The sequence below is a fragment of the Jaculus jaculus genome, chromosome 5 (assembly GCF_020740685.1).
Source record: "Jaculus jaculus isolate mJacJac1 chromosome 5, mJacJac1.mat.Y.cur, whole genome shotgun sequence".
NCBI classification, from domain to species: domain Eukaryota; kingdom Metazoa; phylum Chordata; class Mammalia; order Rodentia; family Dipodidae; genus Jaculus; species Jaculus jaculus.
Window position 1 is genome coordinate 5,929,105 of NC_059106.1, and position 19,518 is coordinate 5,948,622.

The 19,518-nt window shown below is 52.3% G+C and overlaps 1 protein-coding gene and 1 long non-coding RNA gene across 3 annotated transcripts in view; one reads left to right on the plus strand and one right to left on the minus strand.

The window, feature by feature from the left end:
- Positions 1 to 19,518, minus strand: part of Lims2 (LIM zinc finger domain containing 2) — a 42,070-nt gene that overhangs the window by 22,053 nt on the left and 499 nt on the right. The window contains exon 1 of one of the 2 annotated variants that reach the window (XM_045150192.1): positions 14,361 to 14,393. The exons of the other annotated variant lie outside the window; for it this stretch is intronic. Within the exon in view, the coding sequence (XP_045006127.1) occupies positions 14,361 to 14,371 (11 nt within the window). The 5' untranslated portion in view covers positions 14,372 to 14,393. Of the gene's footprint in view, positions 1 to 14,360; positions 14,394 to 19,518 lie in introns of those variants that run through there. 2 annotated transcript variants of the gene reach the window in all.
- On the plus strand, positions 3,533 to 9,318 carry LOC123460794. Its single transcript, XR_006637199.1, has 3 exons — positions 3,533 to 3,781; positions 5,233 to 5,300; positions 7,263 to 9,318. It is a non-coding gene; the product is annotated as an uncharacterized LOC123460794 (long non-coding RNA).

Genomic DNA, 19,518 nt, shown 5'->3' on the forward strand with positions numbered 1-19,518 from the left:
GGGGCACATGGAGCCAGGTCCACACTCTCTCCAGCTCAGTGCCTGGTGGCATGACCAGGAAGAAGCAGGTCAGACTTAAGTGTGATCATATGAGGCCCAAACACCCCAATGCTCCCACAATCCTCCAAGGTCCTGACACCCACACTTTTTGCCAGAAGGTCAGCAAAAAGGTCCTATGTCAAATGTCAATCCCAGAAAACTAGGGTGGCCACTGGAAAGCTGGGCCAAGAAGGATGTGGGGCTGGGCAAGGAGTGATGGAACCATCTGGTCACATCCGCCTCAGAGCAGTGGGGAGCGGCATGGCCAGAGCTTGTTGCCTTTCATGGTCTCTTCAGCTGTCCCACCTTGCAGGGACAGAATCCCATTCACTTTTCACCCTCAGCCACATGTTAGAAGATGCTTGAGGGGCTGGGAAGATGGCTCAGCAGTCAAAGGCGCTTGCTTGCTGTTGGCATGAGTTGATCCAGGTTTGACTCCCCAGTATCCATACTCATTTACGTGTTCCCTCTCTCTCTCTCTCTTTCTCTCTCTCTCCCTCCCCATCCCCCTCCCTCTCTCTCTCTCTCTCTCCCTCCCCCTCTCTTTCTCTATCCTCACAAATAAAGATTTTAAAAGTTGGGATGGAGAGATTGCTCAGTGGTTAAGGTGCTTGCCTGCACCTTGCCTAACGACATGGGTTTGATTACCCAGTACCCATTTAAAGACAGATGTACAAAGTGGTACATGCATCTGGAGTTGGTTTGCAGTGGCTAGAGGCCCTAAAGCATCCATTCATTCATTCTCATTCTCTCTCTCTCTCTCTCTCTCTTTCCCTTTCTCTCTCCTTGCAAATAAAAATAAAATATATATTTTTTAAAAGATTTAAAAGCCGGGCGTGGTGGCACACACCTTGCATCCCCAGCACTCAGAAAGCAGAGGTAGGAGGATCGCCAAGAGTTTGAGGCCAGCCTGAGACTATATAGTGAGTTCCAGGTCACTCTGAGCTAGAGTGAGACCCTACCTCAAAAAAACAACAAAAAAAATTTTTTTTAATTTTTTTAGTCTGGGCTAGAGAGATTGCTTAGCAGGTAAGGCACTTGCCTGCGAAGCCTAAGGTCCTGGTTCGATTCCCCAATACCCAAGTAAGCCAGGTGCACAAAGTGGCACATGCATCTGGAGTTCCTTTGCAGTGGCTAGAGGCCCTGACGTACCATTCTCTCTCTCTCTCTCCCTCTCAAATAAATAAAGATATTTCTGAGCTAGAGAGATGGATTTGCAGTTAAGGCACAACTTTCCTGAAAAGCTAAAGGACCCAGGTTCAATTCACCAGGACCCAAATAACCAAGATGCACAAAGTGGTGCATGCATCTAGTGTTTGTTTGCAGTGGTTGGAGGCCTTGGTATGCCCATATTCTTTCTCTCTCTCTCTCTCTCTCTCTCTCTCTCAAATAAATAAACAAAAGGGATAGAGAGATTGCTTAGTGGATAAGGCATTTGCCTGCTAAGACAAAGGACCCAGTTTCAATTCTCCAGGACCCACATAAGCCAGATACACAAGGGGCACATGCATCTGGCGTTCATTTGCAGTGGCTAGAGGCTCTGGTGCACCCATTCTCTCTGTGTCTGCCTCTTTTCTATCTCTCTCTGCTTGCAAATAAATAAATAAATGAAATGTTTTAAATAAATAAAAATAAAATATAAATAAGATATATAACCCAGGCGTGCTGGCACATGCCTTTAATCCCAGCAGTCGGGAGGCAGAGGTAGGAGTATCACCAAAAGTTCAAGACCACCCTGAGACTACATTCCAGGTCAGCCTGGGCTAGAGTGAAACCCTACCTCAAAAAAACAAACAAAAAGCCGGGCGTGGTGGCGCACGCCTTTAATCCCAGCACTCGGGAGGCAGAGGTAGGAGGATCTCTGAGAGTTCGAGGCCACCCTGAGACTACATAGTGAATTCCAGGTCAGCCTGAGCCAGAGTGAGACCCTACCTTGAAAAACCAAAAAAAATAAAAAAAATTAAAAAAAAAAAAAAAGTTATATATTTTTTTACATGAGAGAGAATATGGTGAGCCATCTCTCCAGCCCATAATATATTTATTTATTTATGACAGAGGAAGATGCAGACGGAGAGATAGAATGGGCACACCAGGGCCTCCAGCCACTGAAAAGGAACTCCAGATGCATGTGCCCCCCCTTGTACATCTGGATTATGTGGGTCCTGGAGAATCAAACTGGGATCCTTTGGCTCTGCAGGCAAACGCCTTAGCCATTAAGCCATCTCTCCAGCCCAACAAAATATCTTTAAAATAAGAGAAAAAATAACTTTCCTCCTTTGAGTGATTTGTTTATGTCAGGCATTTTGGTCATAGTGACAAAAAGCTACCCGCCACAGGAGAACAGACCACTTCTCCTGCAAGGGGGAAAGAGAGGCAAGGAGGACACCGCAAGACAGGCAGGGGCTCCAGTCTCACACCACACACACCCCGGCCCCGGACCTGGCGGGAGGCAGTGGCCTCTCGGGACCGCACCTCCTCTTGGGTAAAGTGGAGGGTGTCAGAGCCTCAGCCCCGGGCTGGAGAAAGAAGGGTGTAGCGTGTCTACACAGAGCCCAGGGCCAAGCAGGCCACATGAAGAGAGCTGTTGTTTTCCTGCAAATCTGCGCGCTTTCCAGAGTCCCTCCGCCAGTCCAGGGAAGGCCTGTGAGCTGCCCGCTCCCTGTGAGGGGGCGGAGGGTCAGCGCATGGACATTCCACACCCACCTCTGCACACTGTGCCCGGGAGTAAGAAGCGGCCCTCTCAGCGATCCTCCAAGGAGGCTACCCACTCCCATCGCCGAGGGCCAACCCAGATCTGGGTGTGCTTACCGTCCTGCCCCCTTTCTTCAACCCCCCAGCACCCCAAACTGTAAGTCTGAGCAGCCAACACAAGCCCAGTTGTTGCAAGATGTCCCTAAGCATGACAGCGGCGGGCAGCCTGCGACAGGTGCGGGGAGCTCTCTGTGCCAGGCCCCTATGAGGGGCGGTTGGTCCACACTAAGATGAGGGAGTCAGGGATGTACTGAGGGTTACCCTGGGCTGAGGTCATGCATCCTCCTGTCCCCTTAGCTCAACAAGACCATCCCAGTTCATGTGTTCCACAAACCTACCCTTTCCTCTGCCCTGGTCCTGGCCCTGTCATGCGCCAGTGAGTGAGAGGGCCTGGAAGGAGGGTCAGCCACAGGGGCCTGGTCACACTGGAGTGAACCAGCCCTACAGCCAGGCAGAGCAGGTTGTGACCCTGGCTCAGACAACCTGCCTGTGCATCCTGCCACTAAGTACTCCAAACTGCAGCTCCCCCATCTGTAAAATGGGTCTTTGACAGTTGTCTCCAAGGACTGTGGGAGGGCTGAGCAAGGGAATGCCTGTGGGCACGACCTCCCTGTGAATCACAAGTCACCAGCAGCCCGTTTCCCAGCCTTCGTCCGACAAGTCTTTACTGACACCCAGGCTGTTCCAGGCACGGTGAAAGCAAGGCTCCTTCCCTGTCCACAGCCCTGCCTCCAAAGGTCCCGTGGAACCTTCCGACAACCTCCAGCTTCCGCCAACCTCCAGCTTCCGCCCTGGCAACGCCTGGCCCTTCCTTCTCCTCTGAGCCAGCATCAGAGGTCACGGGGCTGCACGCAGTAAACAGGAATTTGTGCAGAGCCAGCTCTACATCCCACCATGGCAAATGGGAAGCTGAGGGGGTAAATGCTGCCTGAGATGACGGTGTTTCCAGAAACCCTAGCTGTGCTTCTTTGGCCTAGCAGCTTTGAAAAAGGTACTTTCATTTGTTTATCTATTTATGTATGTATGAGAGAGAGAATGGCCCACCTGGGCCTCTTGCCGGGGCACATGAACTCCAGACACATACATCTCTCTGAGCGTCTGCCTTGACATGTGTGCTGGGGAATGGAACCAGGGACCAGCAGGTTTTGCAAGCATGCATCTTTAACCCCAGCCCTCTCCCCAGCTCATAGTCCAACAGCTTTGTTTCCTTTTATTAAAGACACTTTAAACATGTCACACTGACACTTGAACTGGCAGAGGTGTAACCCAAAAAGATCGAAGAAAAGTCAGGTGACATATTAATGCACCTGCCGGCATGGGGCCTCCCTACGGCCTGATGTCATTATCAGGCCCAAGTCTCTCCATGGCCATATCATTCTGTGAAGATCACTCTCCAGTGTGACCTCAGTGCTCTGGACACCCACTCCCTAGTACCATGATTCACACCACACATGACCAGGGTTGACCCAGGAGGGTTCTGTTGCAGTGAGACCACACTCAGATGAGTTAACTCAGCTCCCCAAACTCAGGTGCCTTCCTGAGCCATGGACTGCACCAGGTCAGTGCTGGCCTGTGACGGCCTTCAGGGGTAAGCCACGGATCACCTAGTACCTTCTTCCTGCCTGTTTTCTCAGCCACAGACTTCTCTGAGAGCTCCCCTGCCAAACCTGCTTGTCTTCAGAGACAGCCCCAGGACTTACTTTCTCCCTGGGACATGAGGCCCTCACCCTGCCGCCCTGTGGCTACAGCTCTCTAGAACCCCAGCCATCCCTCCCACACTTCCTCCTCCACTTCCTCTTCTGGGGCCCCACCTCTCCCAAGCGCCAATGACCGCAGGGCTCATGGCCCCATTGCGCCTGCTCTCCCTCTCTCTCTCTTTCTTCCTCTCTCTCTCTCTCTCTCTCTCTCTCTCTCTCTCTCTCTTTCTCTCTCTCTGTCTGTCTCTCTGTCTCTCTCTCTCTCTCTCTCTCCAGCTTTCTGCTGGCTGCTGCCGCCTAGGTGACCCTGGGGCACTGCAAATTGAACATGCCCAGGAGCCCCAACCTCAGCGCTCCACTCCTGGGGGTACTCCTGGCACACTCTTCACCCCAAGTGGAACCCATCCTTTGAGCTGCCCTGAGGACCATCCTTGACCCTGCTGTCCCAAATCTGTCGTCCCCCCACACCCCCCCACATACACCCAAGGGGCCTCTCCACAGTAGCAGGTCTCCATGGCATGAAGCAGTTCGAGTCCCAGCTAGCTTTGGGGTGGGTGACGTTCCTGACTACTCCCCTCAGTCTATAGTAATCAAGTCACCAGTCTGAAAGTATGATGGGAAAGTGACGACGCAGGGCAGCTGCTCTCTTGTTCCCTTCCCAGCTGGTCTCTTGTACCCACAGATGACACGAAATCCACCTCCATAAACGTCTGTCCACCACTTCTTTTTTTTTTTTTTAACCCAGCTCTGTCCTCGCATCCTGGGCAGCCAGATCCACCAAGGCCCTCGGAAGGACCAGGCGGGGTTTCCGAGGTAAGCCCAGCTTTCCGGCCATTGTCCCGGGCCACCCAGCCCAGCCTCCCACACCTACCGGGACGCCGGGGGCGCGGGGCCCGGCCGGTGCTGGCGCCGCCGGTACAGCCCCGAGGCTGCGAGCGCGCCCAGCCGCGTCGCCATGCTGGGCCCCGGGCCACCTCCCCGGGCACCGGGCACCGGGCACCGGGCACCGGGCACCGGGGCGGGACAGGAGCTCGCGTTACCCGCTGGATCGCCGAAGGGCAGCGGAGTCAAGCCCGAATAGAGAGGATATTGTTCCCAGGGCGGGGGCAGCTGCCTGACAGCCCGGGCTGGGGAGAGGAGGGCTGGGCAGGTCCCAGACAGCCAGAGGTGAGGTCGCTTCTGGGGGACCTAGCCGCTCCTTGCGAATGCAGGAAGCCCGCACCTGTTCACATCGCACCTGACTTCCTTCCCCCGAGAGCCCGCAGCCTAACTCAGACCTTAGGGAGCCCCAGCACTTCCAGTCCCCTAGAATCAGGTCAAAGATCCAAGCACCCCAAAAGATGTCTGTCCATGCTGTCAATACTTGGAGAGACCTTGGTGCCTTAGCAAGCCAAGAAGTAAGGAGTTTTTTTACCTGTAAGGTGCCACAATGACTCGCCACCCAAGAGGACTGTGAGATCTGTGGCCACAGCTGACTGAACTGTCCCTGTGGTCTGTGATACAGTAAAGTGCCAGGTGACCACAGAACTCTAGTGTGTCCCCAGAAGTCTTCCTAGTGAGGCCTGAAAGCATTGGGGAGCAGCATCTTCCTGAGCCATTCCCAAGAGAACTAGTGAGTACCTTTTGGGGATATAAGCAGAGGGCAAGTTTGGCAAGTCACCCTCTGGTTCACCAGTGCCAGGAACTCACATGAGCAAATCCAAACACAGGGCAGTATTCATTAACAAGCACTGGGCATGATATAAGGTGCACCCAGCTCCACAGTTTCCCAACACAATCAATTCAACAAATATTTTGTAAAGGTAGCCCCAGGGGCAAAGGGGCCAGGGAAGCCAAGGAGCCCAAGAAAGGGCTGGAGGGACGGCTCCCTCCGCAGATGAAGCCCTTGGATGCCCAGTGCTCAGCATCAACACCAGACATGGCAGCAAGTGTCTGTAATTCCAGTGTTCTGATGGCAAGACGGGAGGCAGAGACAGGAGACCCCTGGAAACTCACTAACCCATTGGCATGCCATCCACAATGGCGAGCAAGTAGAGAGCCTGCCTTAAACAGGGGGAATGTGAAGACCCATGTCTGAAATTGTTTGCTGACCTCCACATGCTCGGGATGGTATGCATACCACACGCATGTGCGCACACACATTTATTTTATAAATCAATGTTTTTAATATTTTGTTTTTATTTATTTATTTGACAGAGAGAAAGAGAGAGAGAGAATGGGCGCGCCAGGGCTCCAGCCACTGCAAATGAACTCCAGACATGTGCGCCCCTGTGTGCATTTGGCTAACGTGGGTCCTGGGGAATCGAACCTGGGTCCTTTGGCTTTGCAGACAAATGCCTTAACTGCTAAGCCATCCTTCCACCCCTTAAGCTTTGTTTTTTAAGTCCAAGTAACCACTCTTTGATGTGGATAGCTGAGGGCATAAAGAGACTCGGTCAGAAAGTTGTTGAGCAGTTTTGATACAGGTTGGAGTCTCGGGGAAAGATTAGACCTGTATAAAGATGCAGGAGACTCCCAGGCTCATGAACTCCAACTTCAGGTCTTTGTCCAGATTATCAAAGAACTGAAAATATGTAGTCCAAGAAGGGTAAATTGTGTATTATGAGACTTATTTTAGGGAAAGTTAGGATCAAGAAGGAAGGCAATAGGGAGGCAGAGGTAGGAGGAATGCCGTGAGTTTAAGGCCACCCTGAGGCTACATAGTGAATGCCAGGTCAGCCTGGGCCACAGCGAGACCCCACCTAAGCCAAAGTGAACTCTCCCCCTCCCAACCAGGTGATGCTCACGGACATCTTGGATGACACTGGTTACCACTGCTGGGGAAAAGCACATCTTCAGCTGGCCGGGCTGGCCGCGGGCTGTGCCTCCCCCGAGCCGGGTGGGTTGTTCAGCGCCACAGTGACATAGCTGCCTTTCAGTCACCCAGGCTCCCGCAAGTAACCCCTCACCCGTCCTTCTGCCAAGTAACCCCAGTAAACTCCCCAGTTCACTAAGCAAGACTTGGGCGGGACAGCTTCTTTGGTCTGCTATGGTGCCCTACCTGGGGTCAACAGACAGCAAAGGTTATGCAACACTGACAAATAGAAGCACAGCCACAAATGTTCTGCGCAACCATTTATACACATGTGTGTGAATTTCAAGTACAAGGTTACCAAGCACTGATCAATTCATGGACACTAACTGCGAAGAGAACAATAAAGCCTGAAACCTGAAAGGCCAAGTCTGACTGAGCCAAGCCCCCAGCCTCTGCCCCGCGCCTGCTGTGGGGCTGGGGGGGGCCACACTAGGCTCCCCGCAGCCCTCTCTGGCTCAAGAGGACACAGTGGCAAAACCTAGTGCCAGCGACCATGGGAGAAAACAAGGGAGCCGGAGCATCACTTGTTCCTTCACGAAGGCAAAGAGACGAAGAAACTAGCAGTCTCCTCTCCCAGAGCAAGGATGGTGAGCTCTGCTGTCTTGGTCCCTAACTTCTGCTCCCTGACACAGGCTCCTCGAAAACCCACAGCCCTGTAATGGGGAGGTGGAGCAGAGAGCCACAGAAAACTGTGTGCCCACAAACGAAGTCATCTCGCGGGAAAGGAAGACTGACTGGAGGGTCGCAAACTGCCAAGAACAGACTCAAGAAGAAACTGAAGGTATAAATAGACTAGAAACCAAGAAAAAGACCAATAAATCAAAAAGTTCCCATACAAAAAGCCCAGGACCAGAGGGCCGCTTTGACTAAGTATTATTCTTTCAAAAGATGCTGCGTATTTCTTTTCATTTCTGTCTTTGAACACTTCCCCTGGGCTGAGGATGGAGCTCAGTGGGCAGAATGTTTGCCCAGCAGGTACGAAGCCCCGGGTTCCATCCCCAGCACCACACGAAACTGGGCGTGGCGACACAGGCCTGTGATCACAGCCCTTGAGAGGTAGAGGCAGGAGGACCAGAAATTCAAGGTCATTCTTGCCTACATGAGGCTAGCCTGGGCTATATGAGACCCCATCTCAAACAAAACAATGCCCCTGCTCCAATCTCTTTGAATACGCCACTGTTCTATTTTCAAGTGAATATCATTGTTCTTTTCTCTCCCCCTCCCAACAAACATACAAAAAAATTTTCAAATTCAACACCAAAAAGACAATCCAGGTTAAAAATGGACAAAGGGGGCTGGAGAGAAGGCTTAGGGGTTAAGGTGTATGCCTGCAAAGCCTAAGGACCCAGGTTTGATTCTCCAGGTCCCATGTAAGCCAGATGCCCATGGTGGTGCGTGCATCTGGAGTTCGTTTGCAGGAGGGGGAGGCCCTGGCGCGCCCGTTCTCACTCTGTCTCTCTCCAGCACGTCTAGCAGTGATCAGTGGACCCCGGCAGTGGCAGTGTGAAAGGCTTGAAGAGTGAAGACGGGGGAATATCTCCACTGAAGAAACTCTCTGACAGACACTGAAAACCACTTCAGAGGACAGCAATTGACTCCAACCAGTAAATCATTGTCTATGCTTTGCTCAGAGAAGTTTTGAGTCAATCAGAACACCTTAATTAAAATAATAAGATGAACATTTACCATTAGGGAACTGAGGAGCAGAACCAGAGTGTGTCAGCATTCCACAGCCACCAACGGAGATGGTGAGGAACTGGAGCCCTTGTACGTTGCAGGTATAAAATCGCACCATCACAAATGCACAGTTATATAGTTAGTTGGAAAACAGCTTAGCAATATCTCAAAAGGTTTAACATGAGCTTATCATATGACCCAGAAATTCCAGCTCAGGATATGCTCAAAAAATGAGAAAATTTTAAAAAAAGAAAATGTATGTTCCTACAAAACTTATAGATTCATGGGGAGGTAATATGATGGAGAATGGAATTTCAAAGGAGAAAGTGGGGGGGGGAGGGAATTAACACGGGATTTTTTTATAATCATGGAAAATGCTAATAAAAATTTTAAAAAAACTTACAGATTCACATTCACAGCATAAGAACTAAAAAGCTGAAACATTCAAAGGTCCACCAAGGAGATTAATACATAAAATATGTTTCATCTATACAATAGAATATTATATAGTCATGGGGAGGAATGGACTTACTGGACTTTGGAAACATTGCTAAATGAAAAAAACAGGCAAAAATGTCATATCATACGTAGTCTTACTGATATGAAATGTCTTAAGCAGGAACAGCTGTGGACAGGCATCGCATGCTCGTTGCCAAGGGCAGCTTGTTCTGGCTCATTGTGCTGTTAAGTTTTAAAAAAAAAAAAAAAAAAAAAAAATTTTTTTTTTTTTTTGAGGTAGGGTCTCACTGTAGCTCAAGCTGCCGTGGAATTCACTCTGTAGTCTCAGGGTGGCCTCGAACTCATGGTGATCCTCCTACCTCTGCCTCCCGAGTGCTGGGATGAAAGGCGCACACCATCACGCCCAGCTCAAGAATGTTGAAAATTGTTAACTTCATGTTGGTAGCTTAAAATAGGCTAAGGTGGGGATTTTTATGCCACTGGATAGAAAGCACACCATAAATCACATCAACTGTCCCCAGTGTGGATCAAGGGCTGGTGAGAGGGACAAGCGAATGCCAGGGGAAGCAACAACAGGAGAGGGGAGGCGAGAGAGGCTGTGGGCAGTGCCCAAGGGTCTGTCTTAGGTTCCATATTTTCACAGGCAACATCACAGTCATCCACTTCACGCTGGGCTTTTTTATTAACGCATGTGGGGGTGGGTGTACATGTGTGTGCAGGTGCGTGTGCACATGTGTGCACATTGCATGTGCAGGCTGGAGAGCAACTTCAAGTGTCATCTCTCAGAAACAGCGCTCACAGTTTTGGGGAAACAGGGTCTCTTGCTGTCCTGGAGCTCTCCAGTTAGGCTAGATTGCTGGCCAGTGAGCCCAAGGGATCCTCCTGTCTCCACCTGGACAGGGCTGGGATTAAAGCGTCTGGCATTTTTCAAGTGGATACTGGGAATCAAACTCAGGTCCTCATGCTTGCAAGGCAAGCACTTCGCTGACTGAGTAGCCCCCCCCCCCCCAACTCCAGCTCCCACACTTGGCTTTTAAGTCCTGCCATAGACCGTGTGGTCCCGAAGGCCTCAGCCCTAGCTACACTTGGCTGAATCCCTCTGCCAAGAGGGCCAATGACCCTAGTCCTCACCCAGTGGAGAGGGGGACATAAGCAAGGGGATCTAGTAACCATCTGCTCTATGCCAAGCAGGGAGCTCAGCTTCGTCGAGACTAGGGTGCACCCAGTGGTGGTGGTCACCTGGGAGAGCCCGCGTGACCTCTAGGCCAAGCCACTGAGCTCCCACTGCTGGGGTGTGACACCCTCCACACTCTGGTACGAGGAGTTCCAGGGAGGACAGGTCGCCCTCCTATCACCTCACAGAACGATGAAGACGCCTGCCAGCAGCTGTGCTAGAGAGCCTGGGTCTGAATCCCAAAGTCACTGCCACAGCCTGGTCGGCGCCCCGTCTTACCACGGCCCGCCTCCCTCCTCAGCATGCTGCGCTCCAGGCCTTAGTGGACCCCAGCCCCCCACGTACCACCGTCCCCCAGTGCGCCCCTTAGACTTGCCCACACCAAATGTTCCCTTCCTCCCACACTAAGGCCATAAACAGACTTTCCACCCCTGCCACCTGCTGCCCACCCCACAGCCAGCTGCTCCTGTCCTGTCCTTGACACCAGAATGAAGATATTCTGATAGCCTTGGGCTATCAGACTATTGAAACAATAACCCCCAGGGAACTGGGATTTCCCCAGGAGTCTCTCGGTCGGGAGAACGGAAAGGCTGAAGCCTGGTGCCAGCTCAAGGAGGACCTTGTCTCCCAAGGGGGATTTCTCACAGTTCCGACCGCTGCGTATCAGACCAGCTCGCAGGAGAGATGACGGAGGGACTAGCTGCCCCTCAGCCCTGCGCACCTCCTGTGTCCTAGTTAAATCTGAGTCTTAGCGGTGAAGGCACTTGCCTGCAAAGTCAAGGGACCTGGGTTCGATTCCCCAGGACTCACGTAAGCCAGCTGCACAGGGTGGCGCACGTGTCTGGAGTTCGTTTGCAGTGGCTGGAGGCCCTGGCGCGCCCATTCTCTATCTGCCTCCTTCTCTCTCTCTCTCTCCTTCTGTCTCTCAAGTAAATAAGTAAAATATATAAACCTAAGCCTTATGTTGGGACTCCAAAGATGGACTTGGGAGTCACGGACCTCTTGTAACTCTTCCCAATATGATTGAATAAACGCCCTTCCTCTGCCTTTCACTGCTTCTTACCTGCTTGCTTGTCTCATTGAGGACAGGTGGCCAAGCCTAGCTTGTTAGGACGACCAGGAGCCCCAGCTTTGACCCTGACGGTCTGGGTAACATCCACGTTCAGGACCCCCTGACTCCACCTCCCACTCCTGTCCCCTCGGCTTCCTTGCTTCCCCTCGGCCTCCTCGCTGCTCACCTCCTGGCTTTGCCATCTCCTCTTTGAGACTTTCTCCCCCATGCGTGCTTTTGAGGACAGTTCCCCAGTTCGCACTGCTCCTGCCTGCTGTGGCCCTGGGGAGAGATGGCAAGGAGAGCGCTCCAGGCTAAGAGGAGAGGTGTTTGCAAAGCACAGCCTGGCCCCAAGCAGCATGGATGACTGGTGGCCACTGAGGCAGGGGACATGGAGGGCCACGGTGGCATGAACAGTGCCTTGAACTCCCACAGCTCCCAGGACAGGAAAAGTCTTGCCCACTCCCAAGGCTGGGCTGGATGGATGTTCCTCTTTGGCCGGCCTGGCCAGGCTGCCTGAATGTGGAGAGGAGGGAGGCCAGGGCTGGCACCCACCCTGCCCTGCAGGGAGTGGAGAGAGGCAGCTTGCTGCGCAGGAGCACGTCGGCACAGGCTCGTGACAGCTCATAGCCGGCAACGCCAACGAGAAGGGAGACACTGGGAGAAGAGAGTGGAAGGAAGCCACCAAAATGTCCCTAGAGGGTGTTGCTGAGAAGGGGACTACAGATGGCTCTTTTGCTTCTCCCAGACTTCTGAGAGCTCCATCAAGGTTTTATCTGCTTCTCTAAGATGAGCAGTTGATCTGAGCCGGAGAGGTGCTCATTGTCCCGTGTAACTGGATGAGCCCTTTTCTTTCTTTCTCCTGGGCCCCTGCTCCCACCACCCGGTGCCTCCCCAGCTTCTCTCATGGGTTTCCTACGGCTGATGTCCCCTGAGAAGACTGAGGGGACCACGCCTACCACAGGCCCAGGCTCTGCTTCCACCCTGGCTTTCAGGGGAAGGCGCTGGGGATTCTGTGGGTATTTCTTTGTTCCTTGACGGCTGAGAGTAGAGGGTGGAGAGCCAGGAAGCTGCCAAGATGTCTCGAAGGGCCCAGGGGTGGGTTAGGCTGATGGTGCACAGAAATGACCACAGCTGGGCTGGAGGGATGGCCTAGCAATTGAGGCGCATGCCTGCAAAGCGTAAGGATCCAGGTTCAATTCTCCAGATCCCACGTAAGCCAGCAGCGTGCATCTGGAGTTCGTTTGCAGTGGCTAGAGGCCCTGGTGTGCCCATTCTCCCTCTCTGTCTCTCTAACAAATAAATAAAATTAAAATAAATCTTTTTTAAAAAAAATAAATAAATAAAATATTAAGATAGGAAAGAAGGAAAGAAGGAAGGAAGGAAGGAAGGAAGGAAGGAAGGAAGGAAGGAAGGAAGGAAGGAAGGAAGGGACAGACCACAGTTAGCTGCGGGAAGACTGCCACCACCTTCCTAATGCACAGCAGGTCCTTCCACATGGCATCAAAGGACAAAGACTGCAGCGTACATTAAGCTGGAGCAGCTCCCAGGGCTCTGAGGCTGGGGAGGAAGGACTAGATGGCAGGAGGGCAGGGGCAGTTTTACCGGACAACAGGGTGCATGTTTGGGCTCCAAAGACAGCCAAAACCTTCATCCACAGCCTCCCTGGCAGCCAGAGGCAGTGTGCCGCTGGGAGCAGGAGATGCTTGTGTCTTAAGGGAACTTGAGGCTACCAGCCCAACATTCCTGTGTATGGCCCTCCACTCTCAGGGCCCTTTTGAAAAAAAAATTTTTTTTTTAATTATTCAAGAGAAAGAGAAAAAGACAGAAGGAGTGCGTTGCGGCATGCCGGGTCTCCTGCCCTGCAAACAAACCGCAGACACACGCGACACTTCATGCATCTGGCTTCACATGGGTACCGAGGAAACCACCCCGGGCCATCAGACTTTGCGAGCAAGTGCGGGTAACCGCGGAGCATCTCTCCAGTCCTCAGGCTCTTTTTCTTAGGGACGGCAGCAGCACTCCCCAGGAAACCCAAGGCGACGAGGCTCGTGCAGACGCGCTCCTGCCAGGGCTTGGCTGGAAGGGAATCTTGAGCCTGGGAGACCAGCCCTTCCCACCCAGCTCTGAGTCACACTTGTTCCAGAAAGGTCTACAGAGGCCAACACTTAGCTGGACACTGTGACCCACCTCCGACATCACACAGCCTGCGCAACCTCGGTTAGCTCATCCATGAAACGGTACCAAAGGGTCTGAGACCCCCCCCCGGCCCACCAGGTTCGGTGCGGGGGTGCTCAGTGCCCCCCAAGATAGCCTCTGCGGCTTGGGTCTGAGGTCAGTCCTCACCGGGCCGCTACACACCCTTCGGCCGAGCTCATCAGCCCTGTGTGGAGGAGGCGATGGACAGCGGACACACCGGGTACCAGCGAAGTCGGTGGAAGCCCGCGGCCCCTTTGTAAGACTTCATGCCCTTGGTTGGCGTGTGACCTTGGGCCGGCACCCCGGTCCGGGCCGCGACACATTCCGTGGGTGGGGGCGCTGTCCTCTGCGGGCACGGCGGGTGATGCGCGCACAGCTCCGCCCGCCGCCCGCGAGGTGCCCGCCAGCGCGGGCTGCGAATCCCGACCCGCGGCCCCGGCCCGCGGCGCCCGCCGTTACCTGCCCGTCATGGTGGCCGCCGCGGTCCTCCGTGGGTCTGCCGGCCGGGGTGGCGGAGAAGGTGACGTCCAGACCAGGGCCGGGGCGGCGCCGGGGGGCGCGGGGAGGAGAGGGGCGACGGATCCCGGCTGCGCTGCGGGCGGCGCGGGGGACCCGGCGGCGGGCGGCGGGCGGGCGCGGGTCACGTCCCCGCCACCTCCCGGATTCCGAGCATAGTTTTCCTTTTAAAGGGAGTGAAGTTATAACAAACACGAACGGGGCGTCGGTGCCCCCACCTCCGCGCAGTCAACTCGGCCAGCCCCGCCCGGGGCACCCCACCCCTGCCCTGCCTCCCGCGGGACACTTTTGGGGGATGTCGTGGGAGGGACCAAACAGACTGCTGTCCCCGGGAAGAACGAGCAGTCCGCCCGCGCTGTGCCTCAGAGACCTACGCCTCCCCACCAAACATGGGCAAGGTCCAGGGTGTCCCTTCTCAGTCATGAGGCTAAGTGCGCGCTTAAAACGATCTTATTTATTTATGTGAGAGAGAGAGACAGAAATAGGCAGGTAGAGAGAGAAAGACAGAGAGAGGATGGGCGCGCCAGGGCTTCCAGCCACTGCAAACGAACTCCAGATGCGTGTGCCCCCTTGTGCATCTGGCTGGGAGTCGAACCTGGGTCCTTTGGCTTTGCAGGCAAACGCCTTAACCGTTAAGCCCTCTCTCCAGCCCTAAGTGTGCACTTAAGACACCACACTAGTGCCTCTGGGGAAATACCCCGTTTCATGCAAGTGTGGAGAAGCCCCCTAACTCAGCAAGAGTGAAAAGGGTGGTGGTGGTTGTTGAATCGGGGTCCTGTGTAGCCAGGCTGGCCTTGAATTCGCTGTGCAGTGGAGGATTACCTTGAACTGCTGATCCACCTGTCATGAACCACGCTGCCAGGTTTATGTGGCGCTGCGGGTGGAACCCAGAGCTTGTTGTATGCACTCTACCAATGGAACTACATCCTCAGAAAAAATGTGGGGTTTTTTTTGTTGTTTTGGGTTTTTTTTTTTTTTTTTTTTTGAGGCAGGGTCTCATTTTTAGACAGCCTCCTGAGCTGAACGCTGTGACTAAAGGTGTGAGCCAACCATGCTACCAGGACTCCTTTCTGACAGGAGGAGGTGCCAGCACTAAGATGATCTAGTGATTTGAAAGCATTTGGGGAATGATGCTGAGAAAATTATTAACAAAGCAAAATACCCTCCCCCTGCCTCCAGCTGGGGGGTGAAGCATGGCGCAGAACTAGAAGCAGCCAGGGCCGGGCACCCTGATAAGCAACCTCGCCTGGGCCTTGGCAATGGAAAACTATCTAGAAACAGCCATGTGGAGCAGCCCACAATCCACCCGAGTAACGGGCGCCCGTCTGGAGCTACCTGTTTGGGAAAGACGGGGCTCCCTTGCTGACCTTACGCCTTTTGTGCAAGAGACCTGGTCCATCCTGCTCAGCTGTAACTTGAAGGTTGGCTAAAGGTAAACATGTTGTGGTTCCTCTGCCTGTGTAGGGAGAAATGCTTTCAAAGCCGTCAGCACTGAGGAACAGCCAAGCTGAGCCTGAGTAGAAAGTGACTGCTGCCTGGTTAATCAAATGCTGAGGTCTTGTGGGATGAAAAGTCAAAAACAGAAACACTAGGAGAACCCGTTCTCTGTGTTTGGGAGCTTAAAAATCTTTTTATTTTTATTATTTTATTTTATTTTGAGATAGGGCTTCGCTGCAGCTCAGGCTGACCTGGAATTCACTATGTAGTCTCAGGGTGGCCTTGAACTCATAGAGATCCTCCTACTTCTGCCTCCCAAGTGCTGGGACTAAAGAAGGCATGCTTGTCTGGCTTTTTTTTTTTTAATTCTTAAAAAAAAAAAAAATTGAGGTAGGATCTCTCTCTAGCCCAGGCTGACCTGGAATGCAGTCTCAGGCTGTCCTCACACTCACAGCCATCCTCCTGCCTCAGCCTCCCTATCTCCACCTCCTGAGTGCTGGGATTAAAGGTACACACCACCACACCTGGCTTAAAAGCCTTCTTGGTGTGATTGCAGGGTGCACACAGATCTACCTGCAGATCCAGGACCCTCTGCTTACCAAACCTGAACCTGATGCACCCATGCTTATTTTCTTCCCCTGCCCCTCTCAAACATATAAACAAACAAAAAAACCTAAATGAGGTCAGGGGAAGAGACTGAGCAAAGGAAGGGTAGGGGGCTGGCTAATCAAAATATAAGATGGGGGCTGGAGAGATGGCGTAGCGGTTAAGCGCTTGCCTGTGAAGCCTAAGGACCCCGGTTTGAAGCTCGATTCCCCAGGGCCCACCTTAGCCAGATGCACAAGGGGGCACACGCGTCTGGAGTTCGTTTGCACTGCCTGGAGGCCCCGGTGCGTCCATTCTCGCTCTCTCTCTGCCTCTTTCTCTCTCTCTGTCACTCTCAAATAAATAAATAAAAATGAACAAAAAATTGTTCAAAATATATGACTGTGATGGGGGAAACCAACTGCTCTCTAGGTGGACTGGAGGCCTGCTCCATGGGAGGGAATACATGCCTGATAGTGAAAACCTATGGCTGGAGAGGTCATGAGCCCTAGGAGGGAAATGCCTGCTGGTGTCTGGCTAAATGTACATATTCCGCTCATCACACTGCCCTGTAAGCACTTTTCTCAACATTTGTGCCCATATTCACGCTGCTCTCCCGCGGTTAGGGAAGCAACTCTTTCCAGATGGTGGTGAGCAGTTGGTTTCCCTATAACAATCATGTCACCTTCACACCCATTGGCTCATTTGGCCTGGCTGGCCAAACTTAAGGCTTGCAGTGTCCACTGTTGTTTATCTCCTCTGATGACTTCTGTCTCCCATAGGGCTGCATGCAGAGTGGCTTGTTCCAGCTTCCTGTCAGCTGGTCTGTGGGGAGGTTTTCAGCTCAGTTCACTCCAGTTTGGCTTCTCAGTGACCTGCACCCCATTTAGTCTTCAGCAATAGGGTCCTTACCATTTATTCCCAGTGGGAAACCAAGAGTCTTGGCAATGGCCTGTAATGTCTTGGGGACATCCCTGGCTAACATCTCACTGGAAGGCATCCCATCCCTGGCACTGAAATTTTTCTAGTAGCAATCTATGGCTTCTGGGTGCACCGTTGTCCAAAACAGCAGATTTCCATATGGCTTATTCATACTGTGCACCCTCTTGTGCATCTGGCTTACGTGGGTCATGGGAAATCAAACCTGGGTCCTTTGGCTTTGCAGGTAAATGCCTTAACCACTCAGCCATCTCTCCAGCCCTGAACCTTCTTTTTAAAAATTATTTTCATTTATTTGAGAGAGAGGGAGAGAGAATGAATGAGCCAGGGCCTCTAGCCACTGCAAATGAACTCCAGACACATGCGCCCAGTTGTTCTTTTTCTTTCTTTTTTAAAATTTTTTTCATATTTATTTATTTACTTGAGAGAGAGAGAATCAGAGAGAGAAAGAATGGGCATGCCAGGGTCTCCAGTCACTGCAAACAAACTCCATATGCATGCAGCACCTGTTCATCTGGCTTGCATGGGTCCTGGTGAATCCAACCTGGGTCTTTTGGCTTTGCCAACAAGTGCCTTAACCTCTAAGCCATCTCTCCAGCCCTTTCCTTCCTTCTCTCTTTCTTTCTTTCCTTTTTATTTTTTTTCAAGGTAGGGTCTCACTCAACCCCATGCTGACCTGAAACTCACTCTGTAGTCTTGGGTTGGCTTCAAACTCACAGTGATCTTCCTACCTCTGCCTCCTGGGCTACCACATCTGGTACGTGCATGTGTGTATGTGTGTGTTGCCCACTTCCTCTACTTGTTTAAAAAAAAAAAATTAGCTGGGAGTGGTGGTGCATACCTTTAATCACAGCACTTGGGAGGCAGAGGTGAGAGGATCACCATGAGTTTAAGGCCAGCCTGATACTACATAGTGAATTTCAGGTTAGCCTGGACTAGAGTAAAACCCTACCTCTAAAAACAAAACAAAAAATATGTATTTATTTAATTGCAAATGAACTCCAGATACATGCACCACTTTGTGCATCTGGCTTTACATGGGTACTGGGGAACTGAACTCAGCTCATTAGATTTTGCAGGCAAATGCTTTAACAGTTGAGCCATCTCTCTAGCCCTGCTTCCCCTTCTTGACAATCTGATCTACTCAAGGTAGAGCTGGGCCAAGGAACTTCACATATTCCCAAAGACCTGGTCCTGGACTTGAGGGGGGAAAATGCTATTTCACCCTCTCCTCTGCCGCAGGACAGACGTCCCAACAACCACAGTTTGTGTCTGAGACCACCTTAGCCTTGGTCGTCCAACCAGAAGCCATTTGGGGCTGGGGTTGGGGTTCAGTGGTGGAGTGCATGCTCAGCACACACAAGGCCCAGGGCTCCGTCCCCAGCACGAAAGAGAGAGACGTGTAGACAGCTTCACGTTGCTGGGATGAACATCCAAACCAGACACAGTTTATAGGAGGAAGGGATTTATTTCAAGCTTACAGTTCCACCAATGGCAGAAGCTGGCTGCCATTCATGAATCCAAGCAGAGAGAGGCTCCACCACCAGCCAGCAAACACCAAAAAAAAAAAAAAAAAAAAAAAAAAAGTCAGCAAGCACAAACCAGCACAAGCAGGATCCCCAGAGCTCAAATCTTTCTGCACACTTTTGGGCTGACATTCAGATCTGACCCAAACACACCTTTGGGCTGGATCCCAAGATCCACCCCCCAGTGACACCTTCTCCAGCCAGGTGGCTAGAGACCCAAGTTACAAGCTTAATAAAACACCTGAGTTTATGGGGAACATATGTTCAACCATCACACCACTTTCCCCCACAGTTTCTCCCTGCCTCTAAGACCATATCATCTACCCACTAATGTAAGCTTTGCTTCTTTTTTTCCCTCTTATTTACTAGAGCAGACATAGGAAAAGAGAGTGGAGGGGAGGGAGGGAGGGAAAGAGAGGGAGAAAATGGACACACCAGGGTCTCTAGCCACTGCAAACAAACTCCAGATGCATGTGCCACCACGTGCATCTGGCTAACGTGGGACATGGAGCATTGAACCTGGGACCTTAGGCTTCACAGGCAAGTGCCTTAACCGCTAAGCCATCTCTCTAGCCCAGTTTTGCTTCTTCTCTCCCATTGTGAGAAGCAACTAA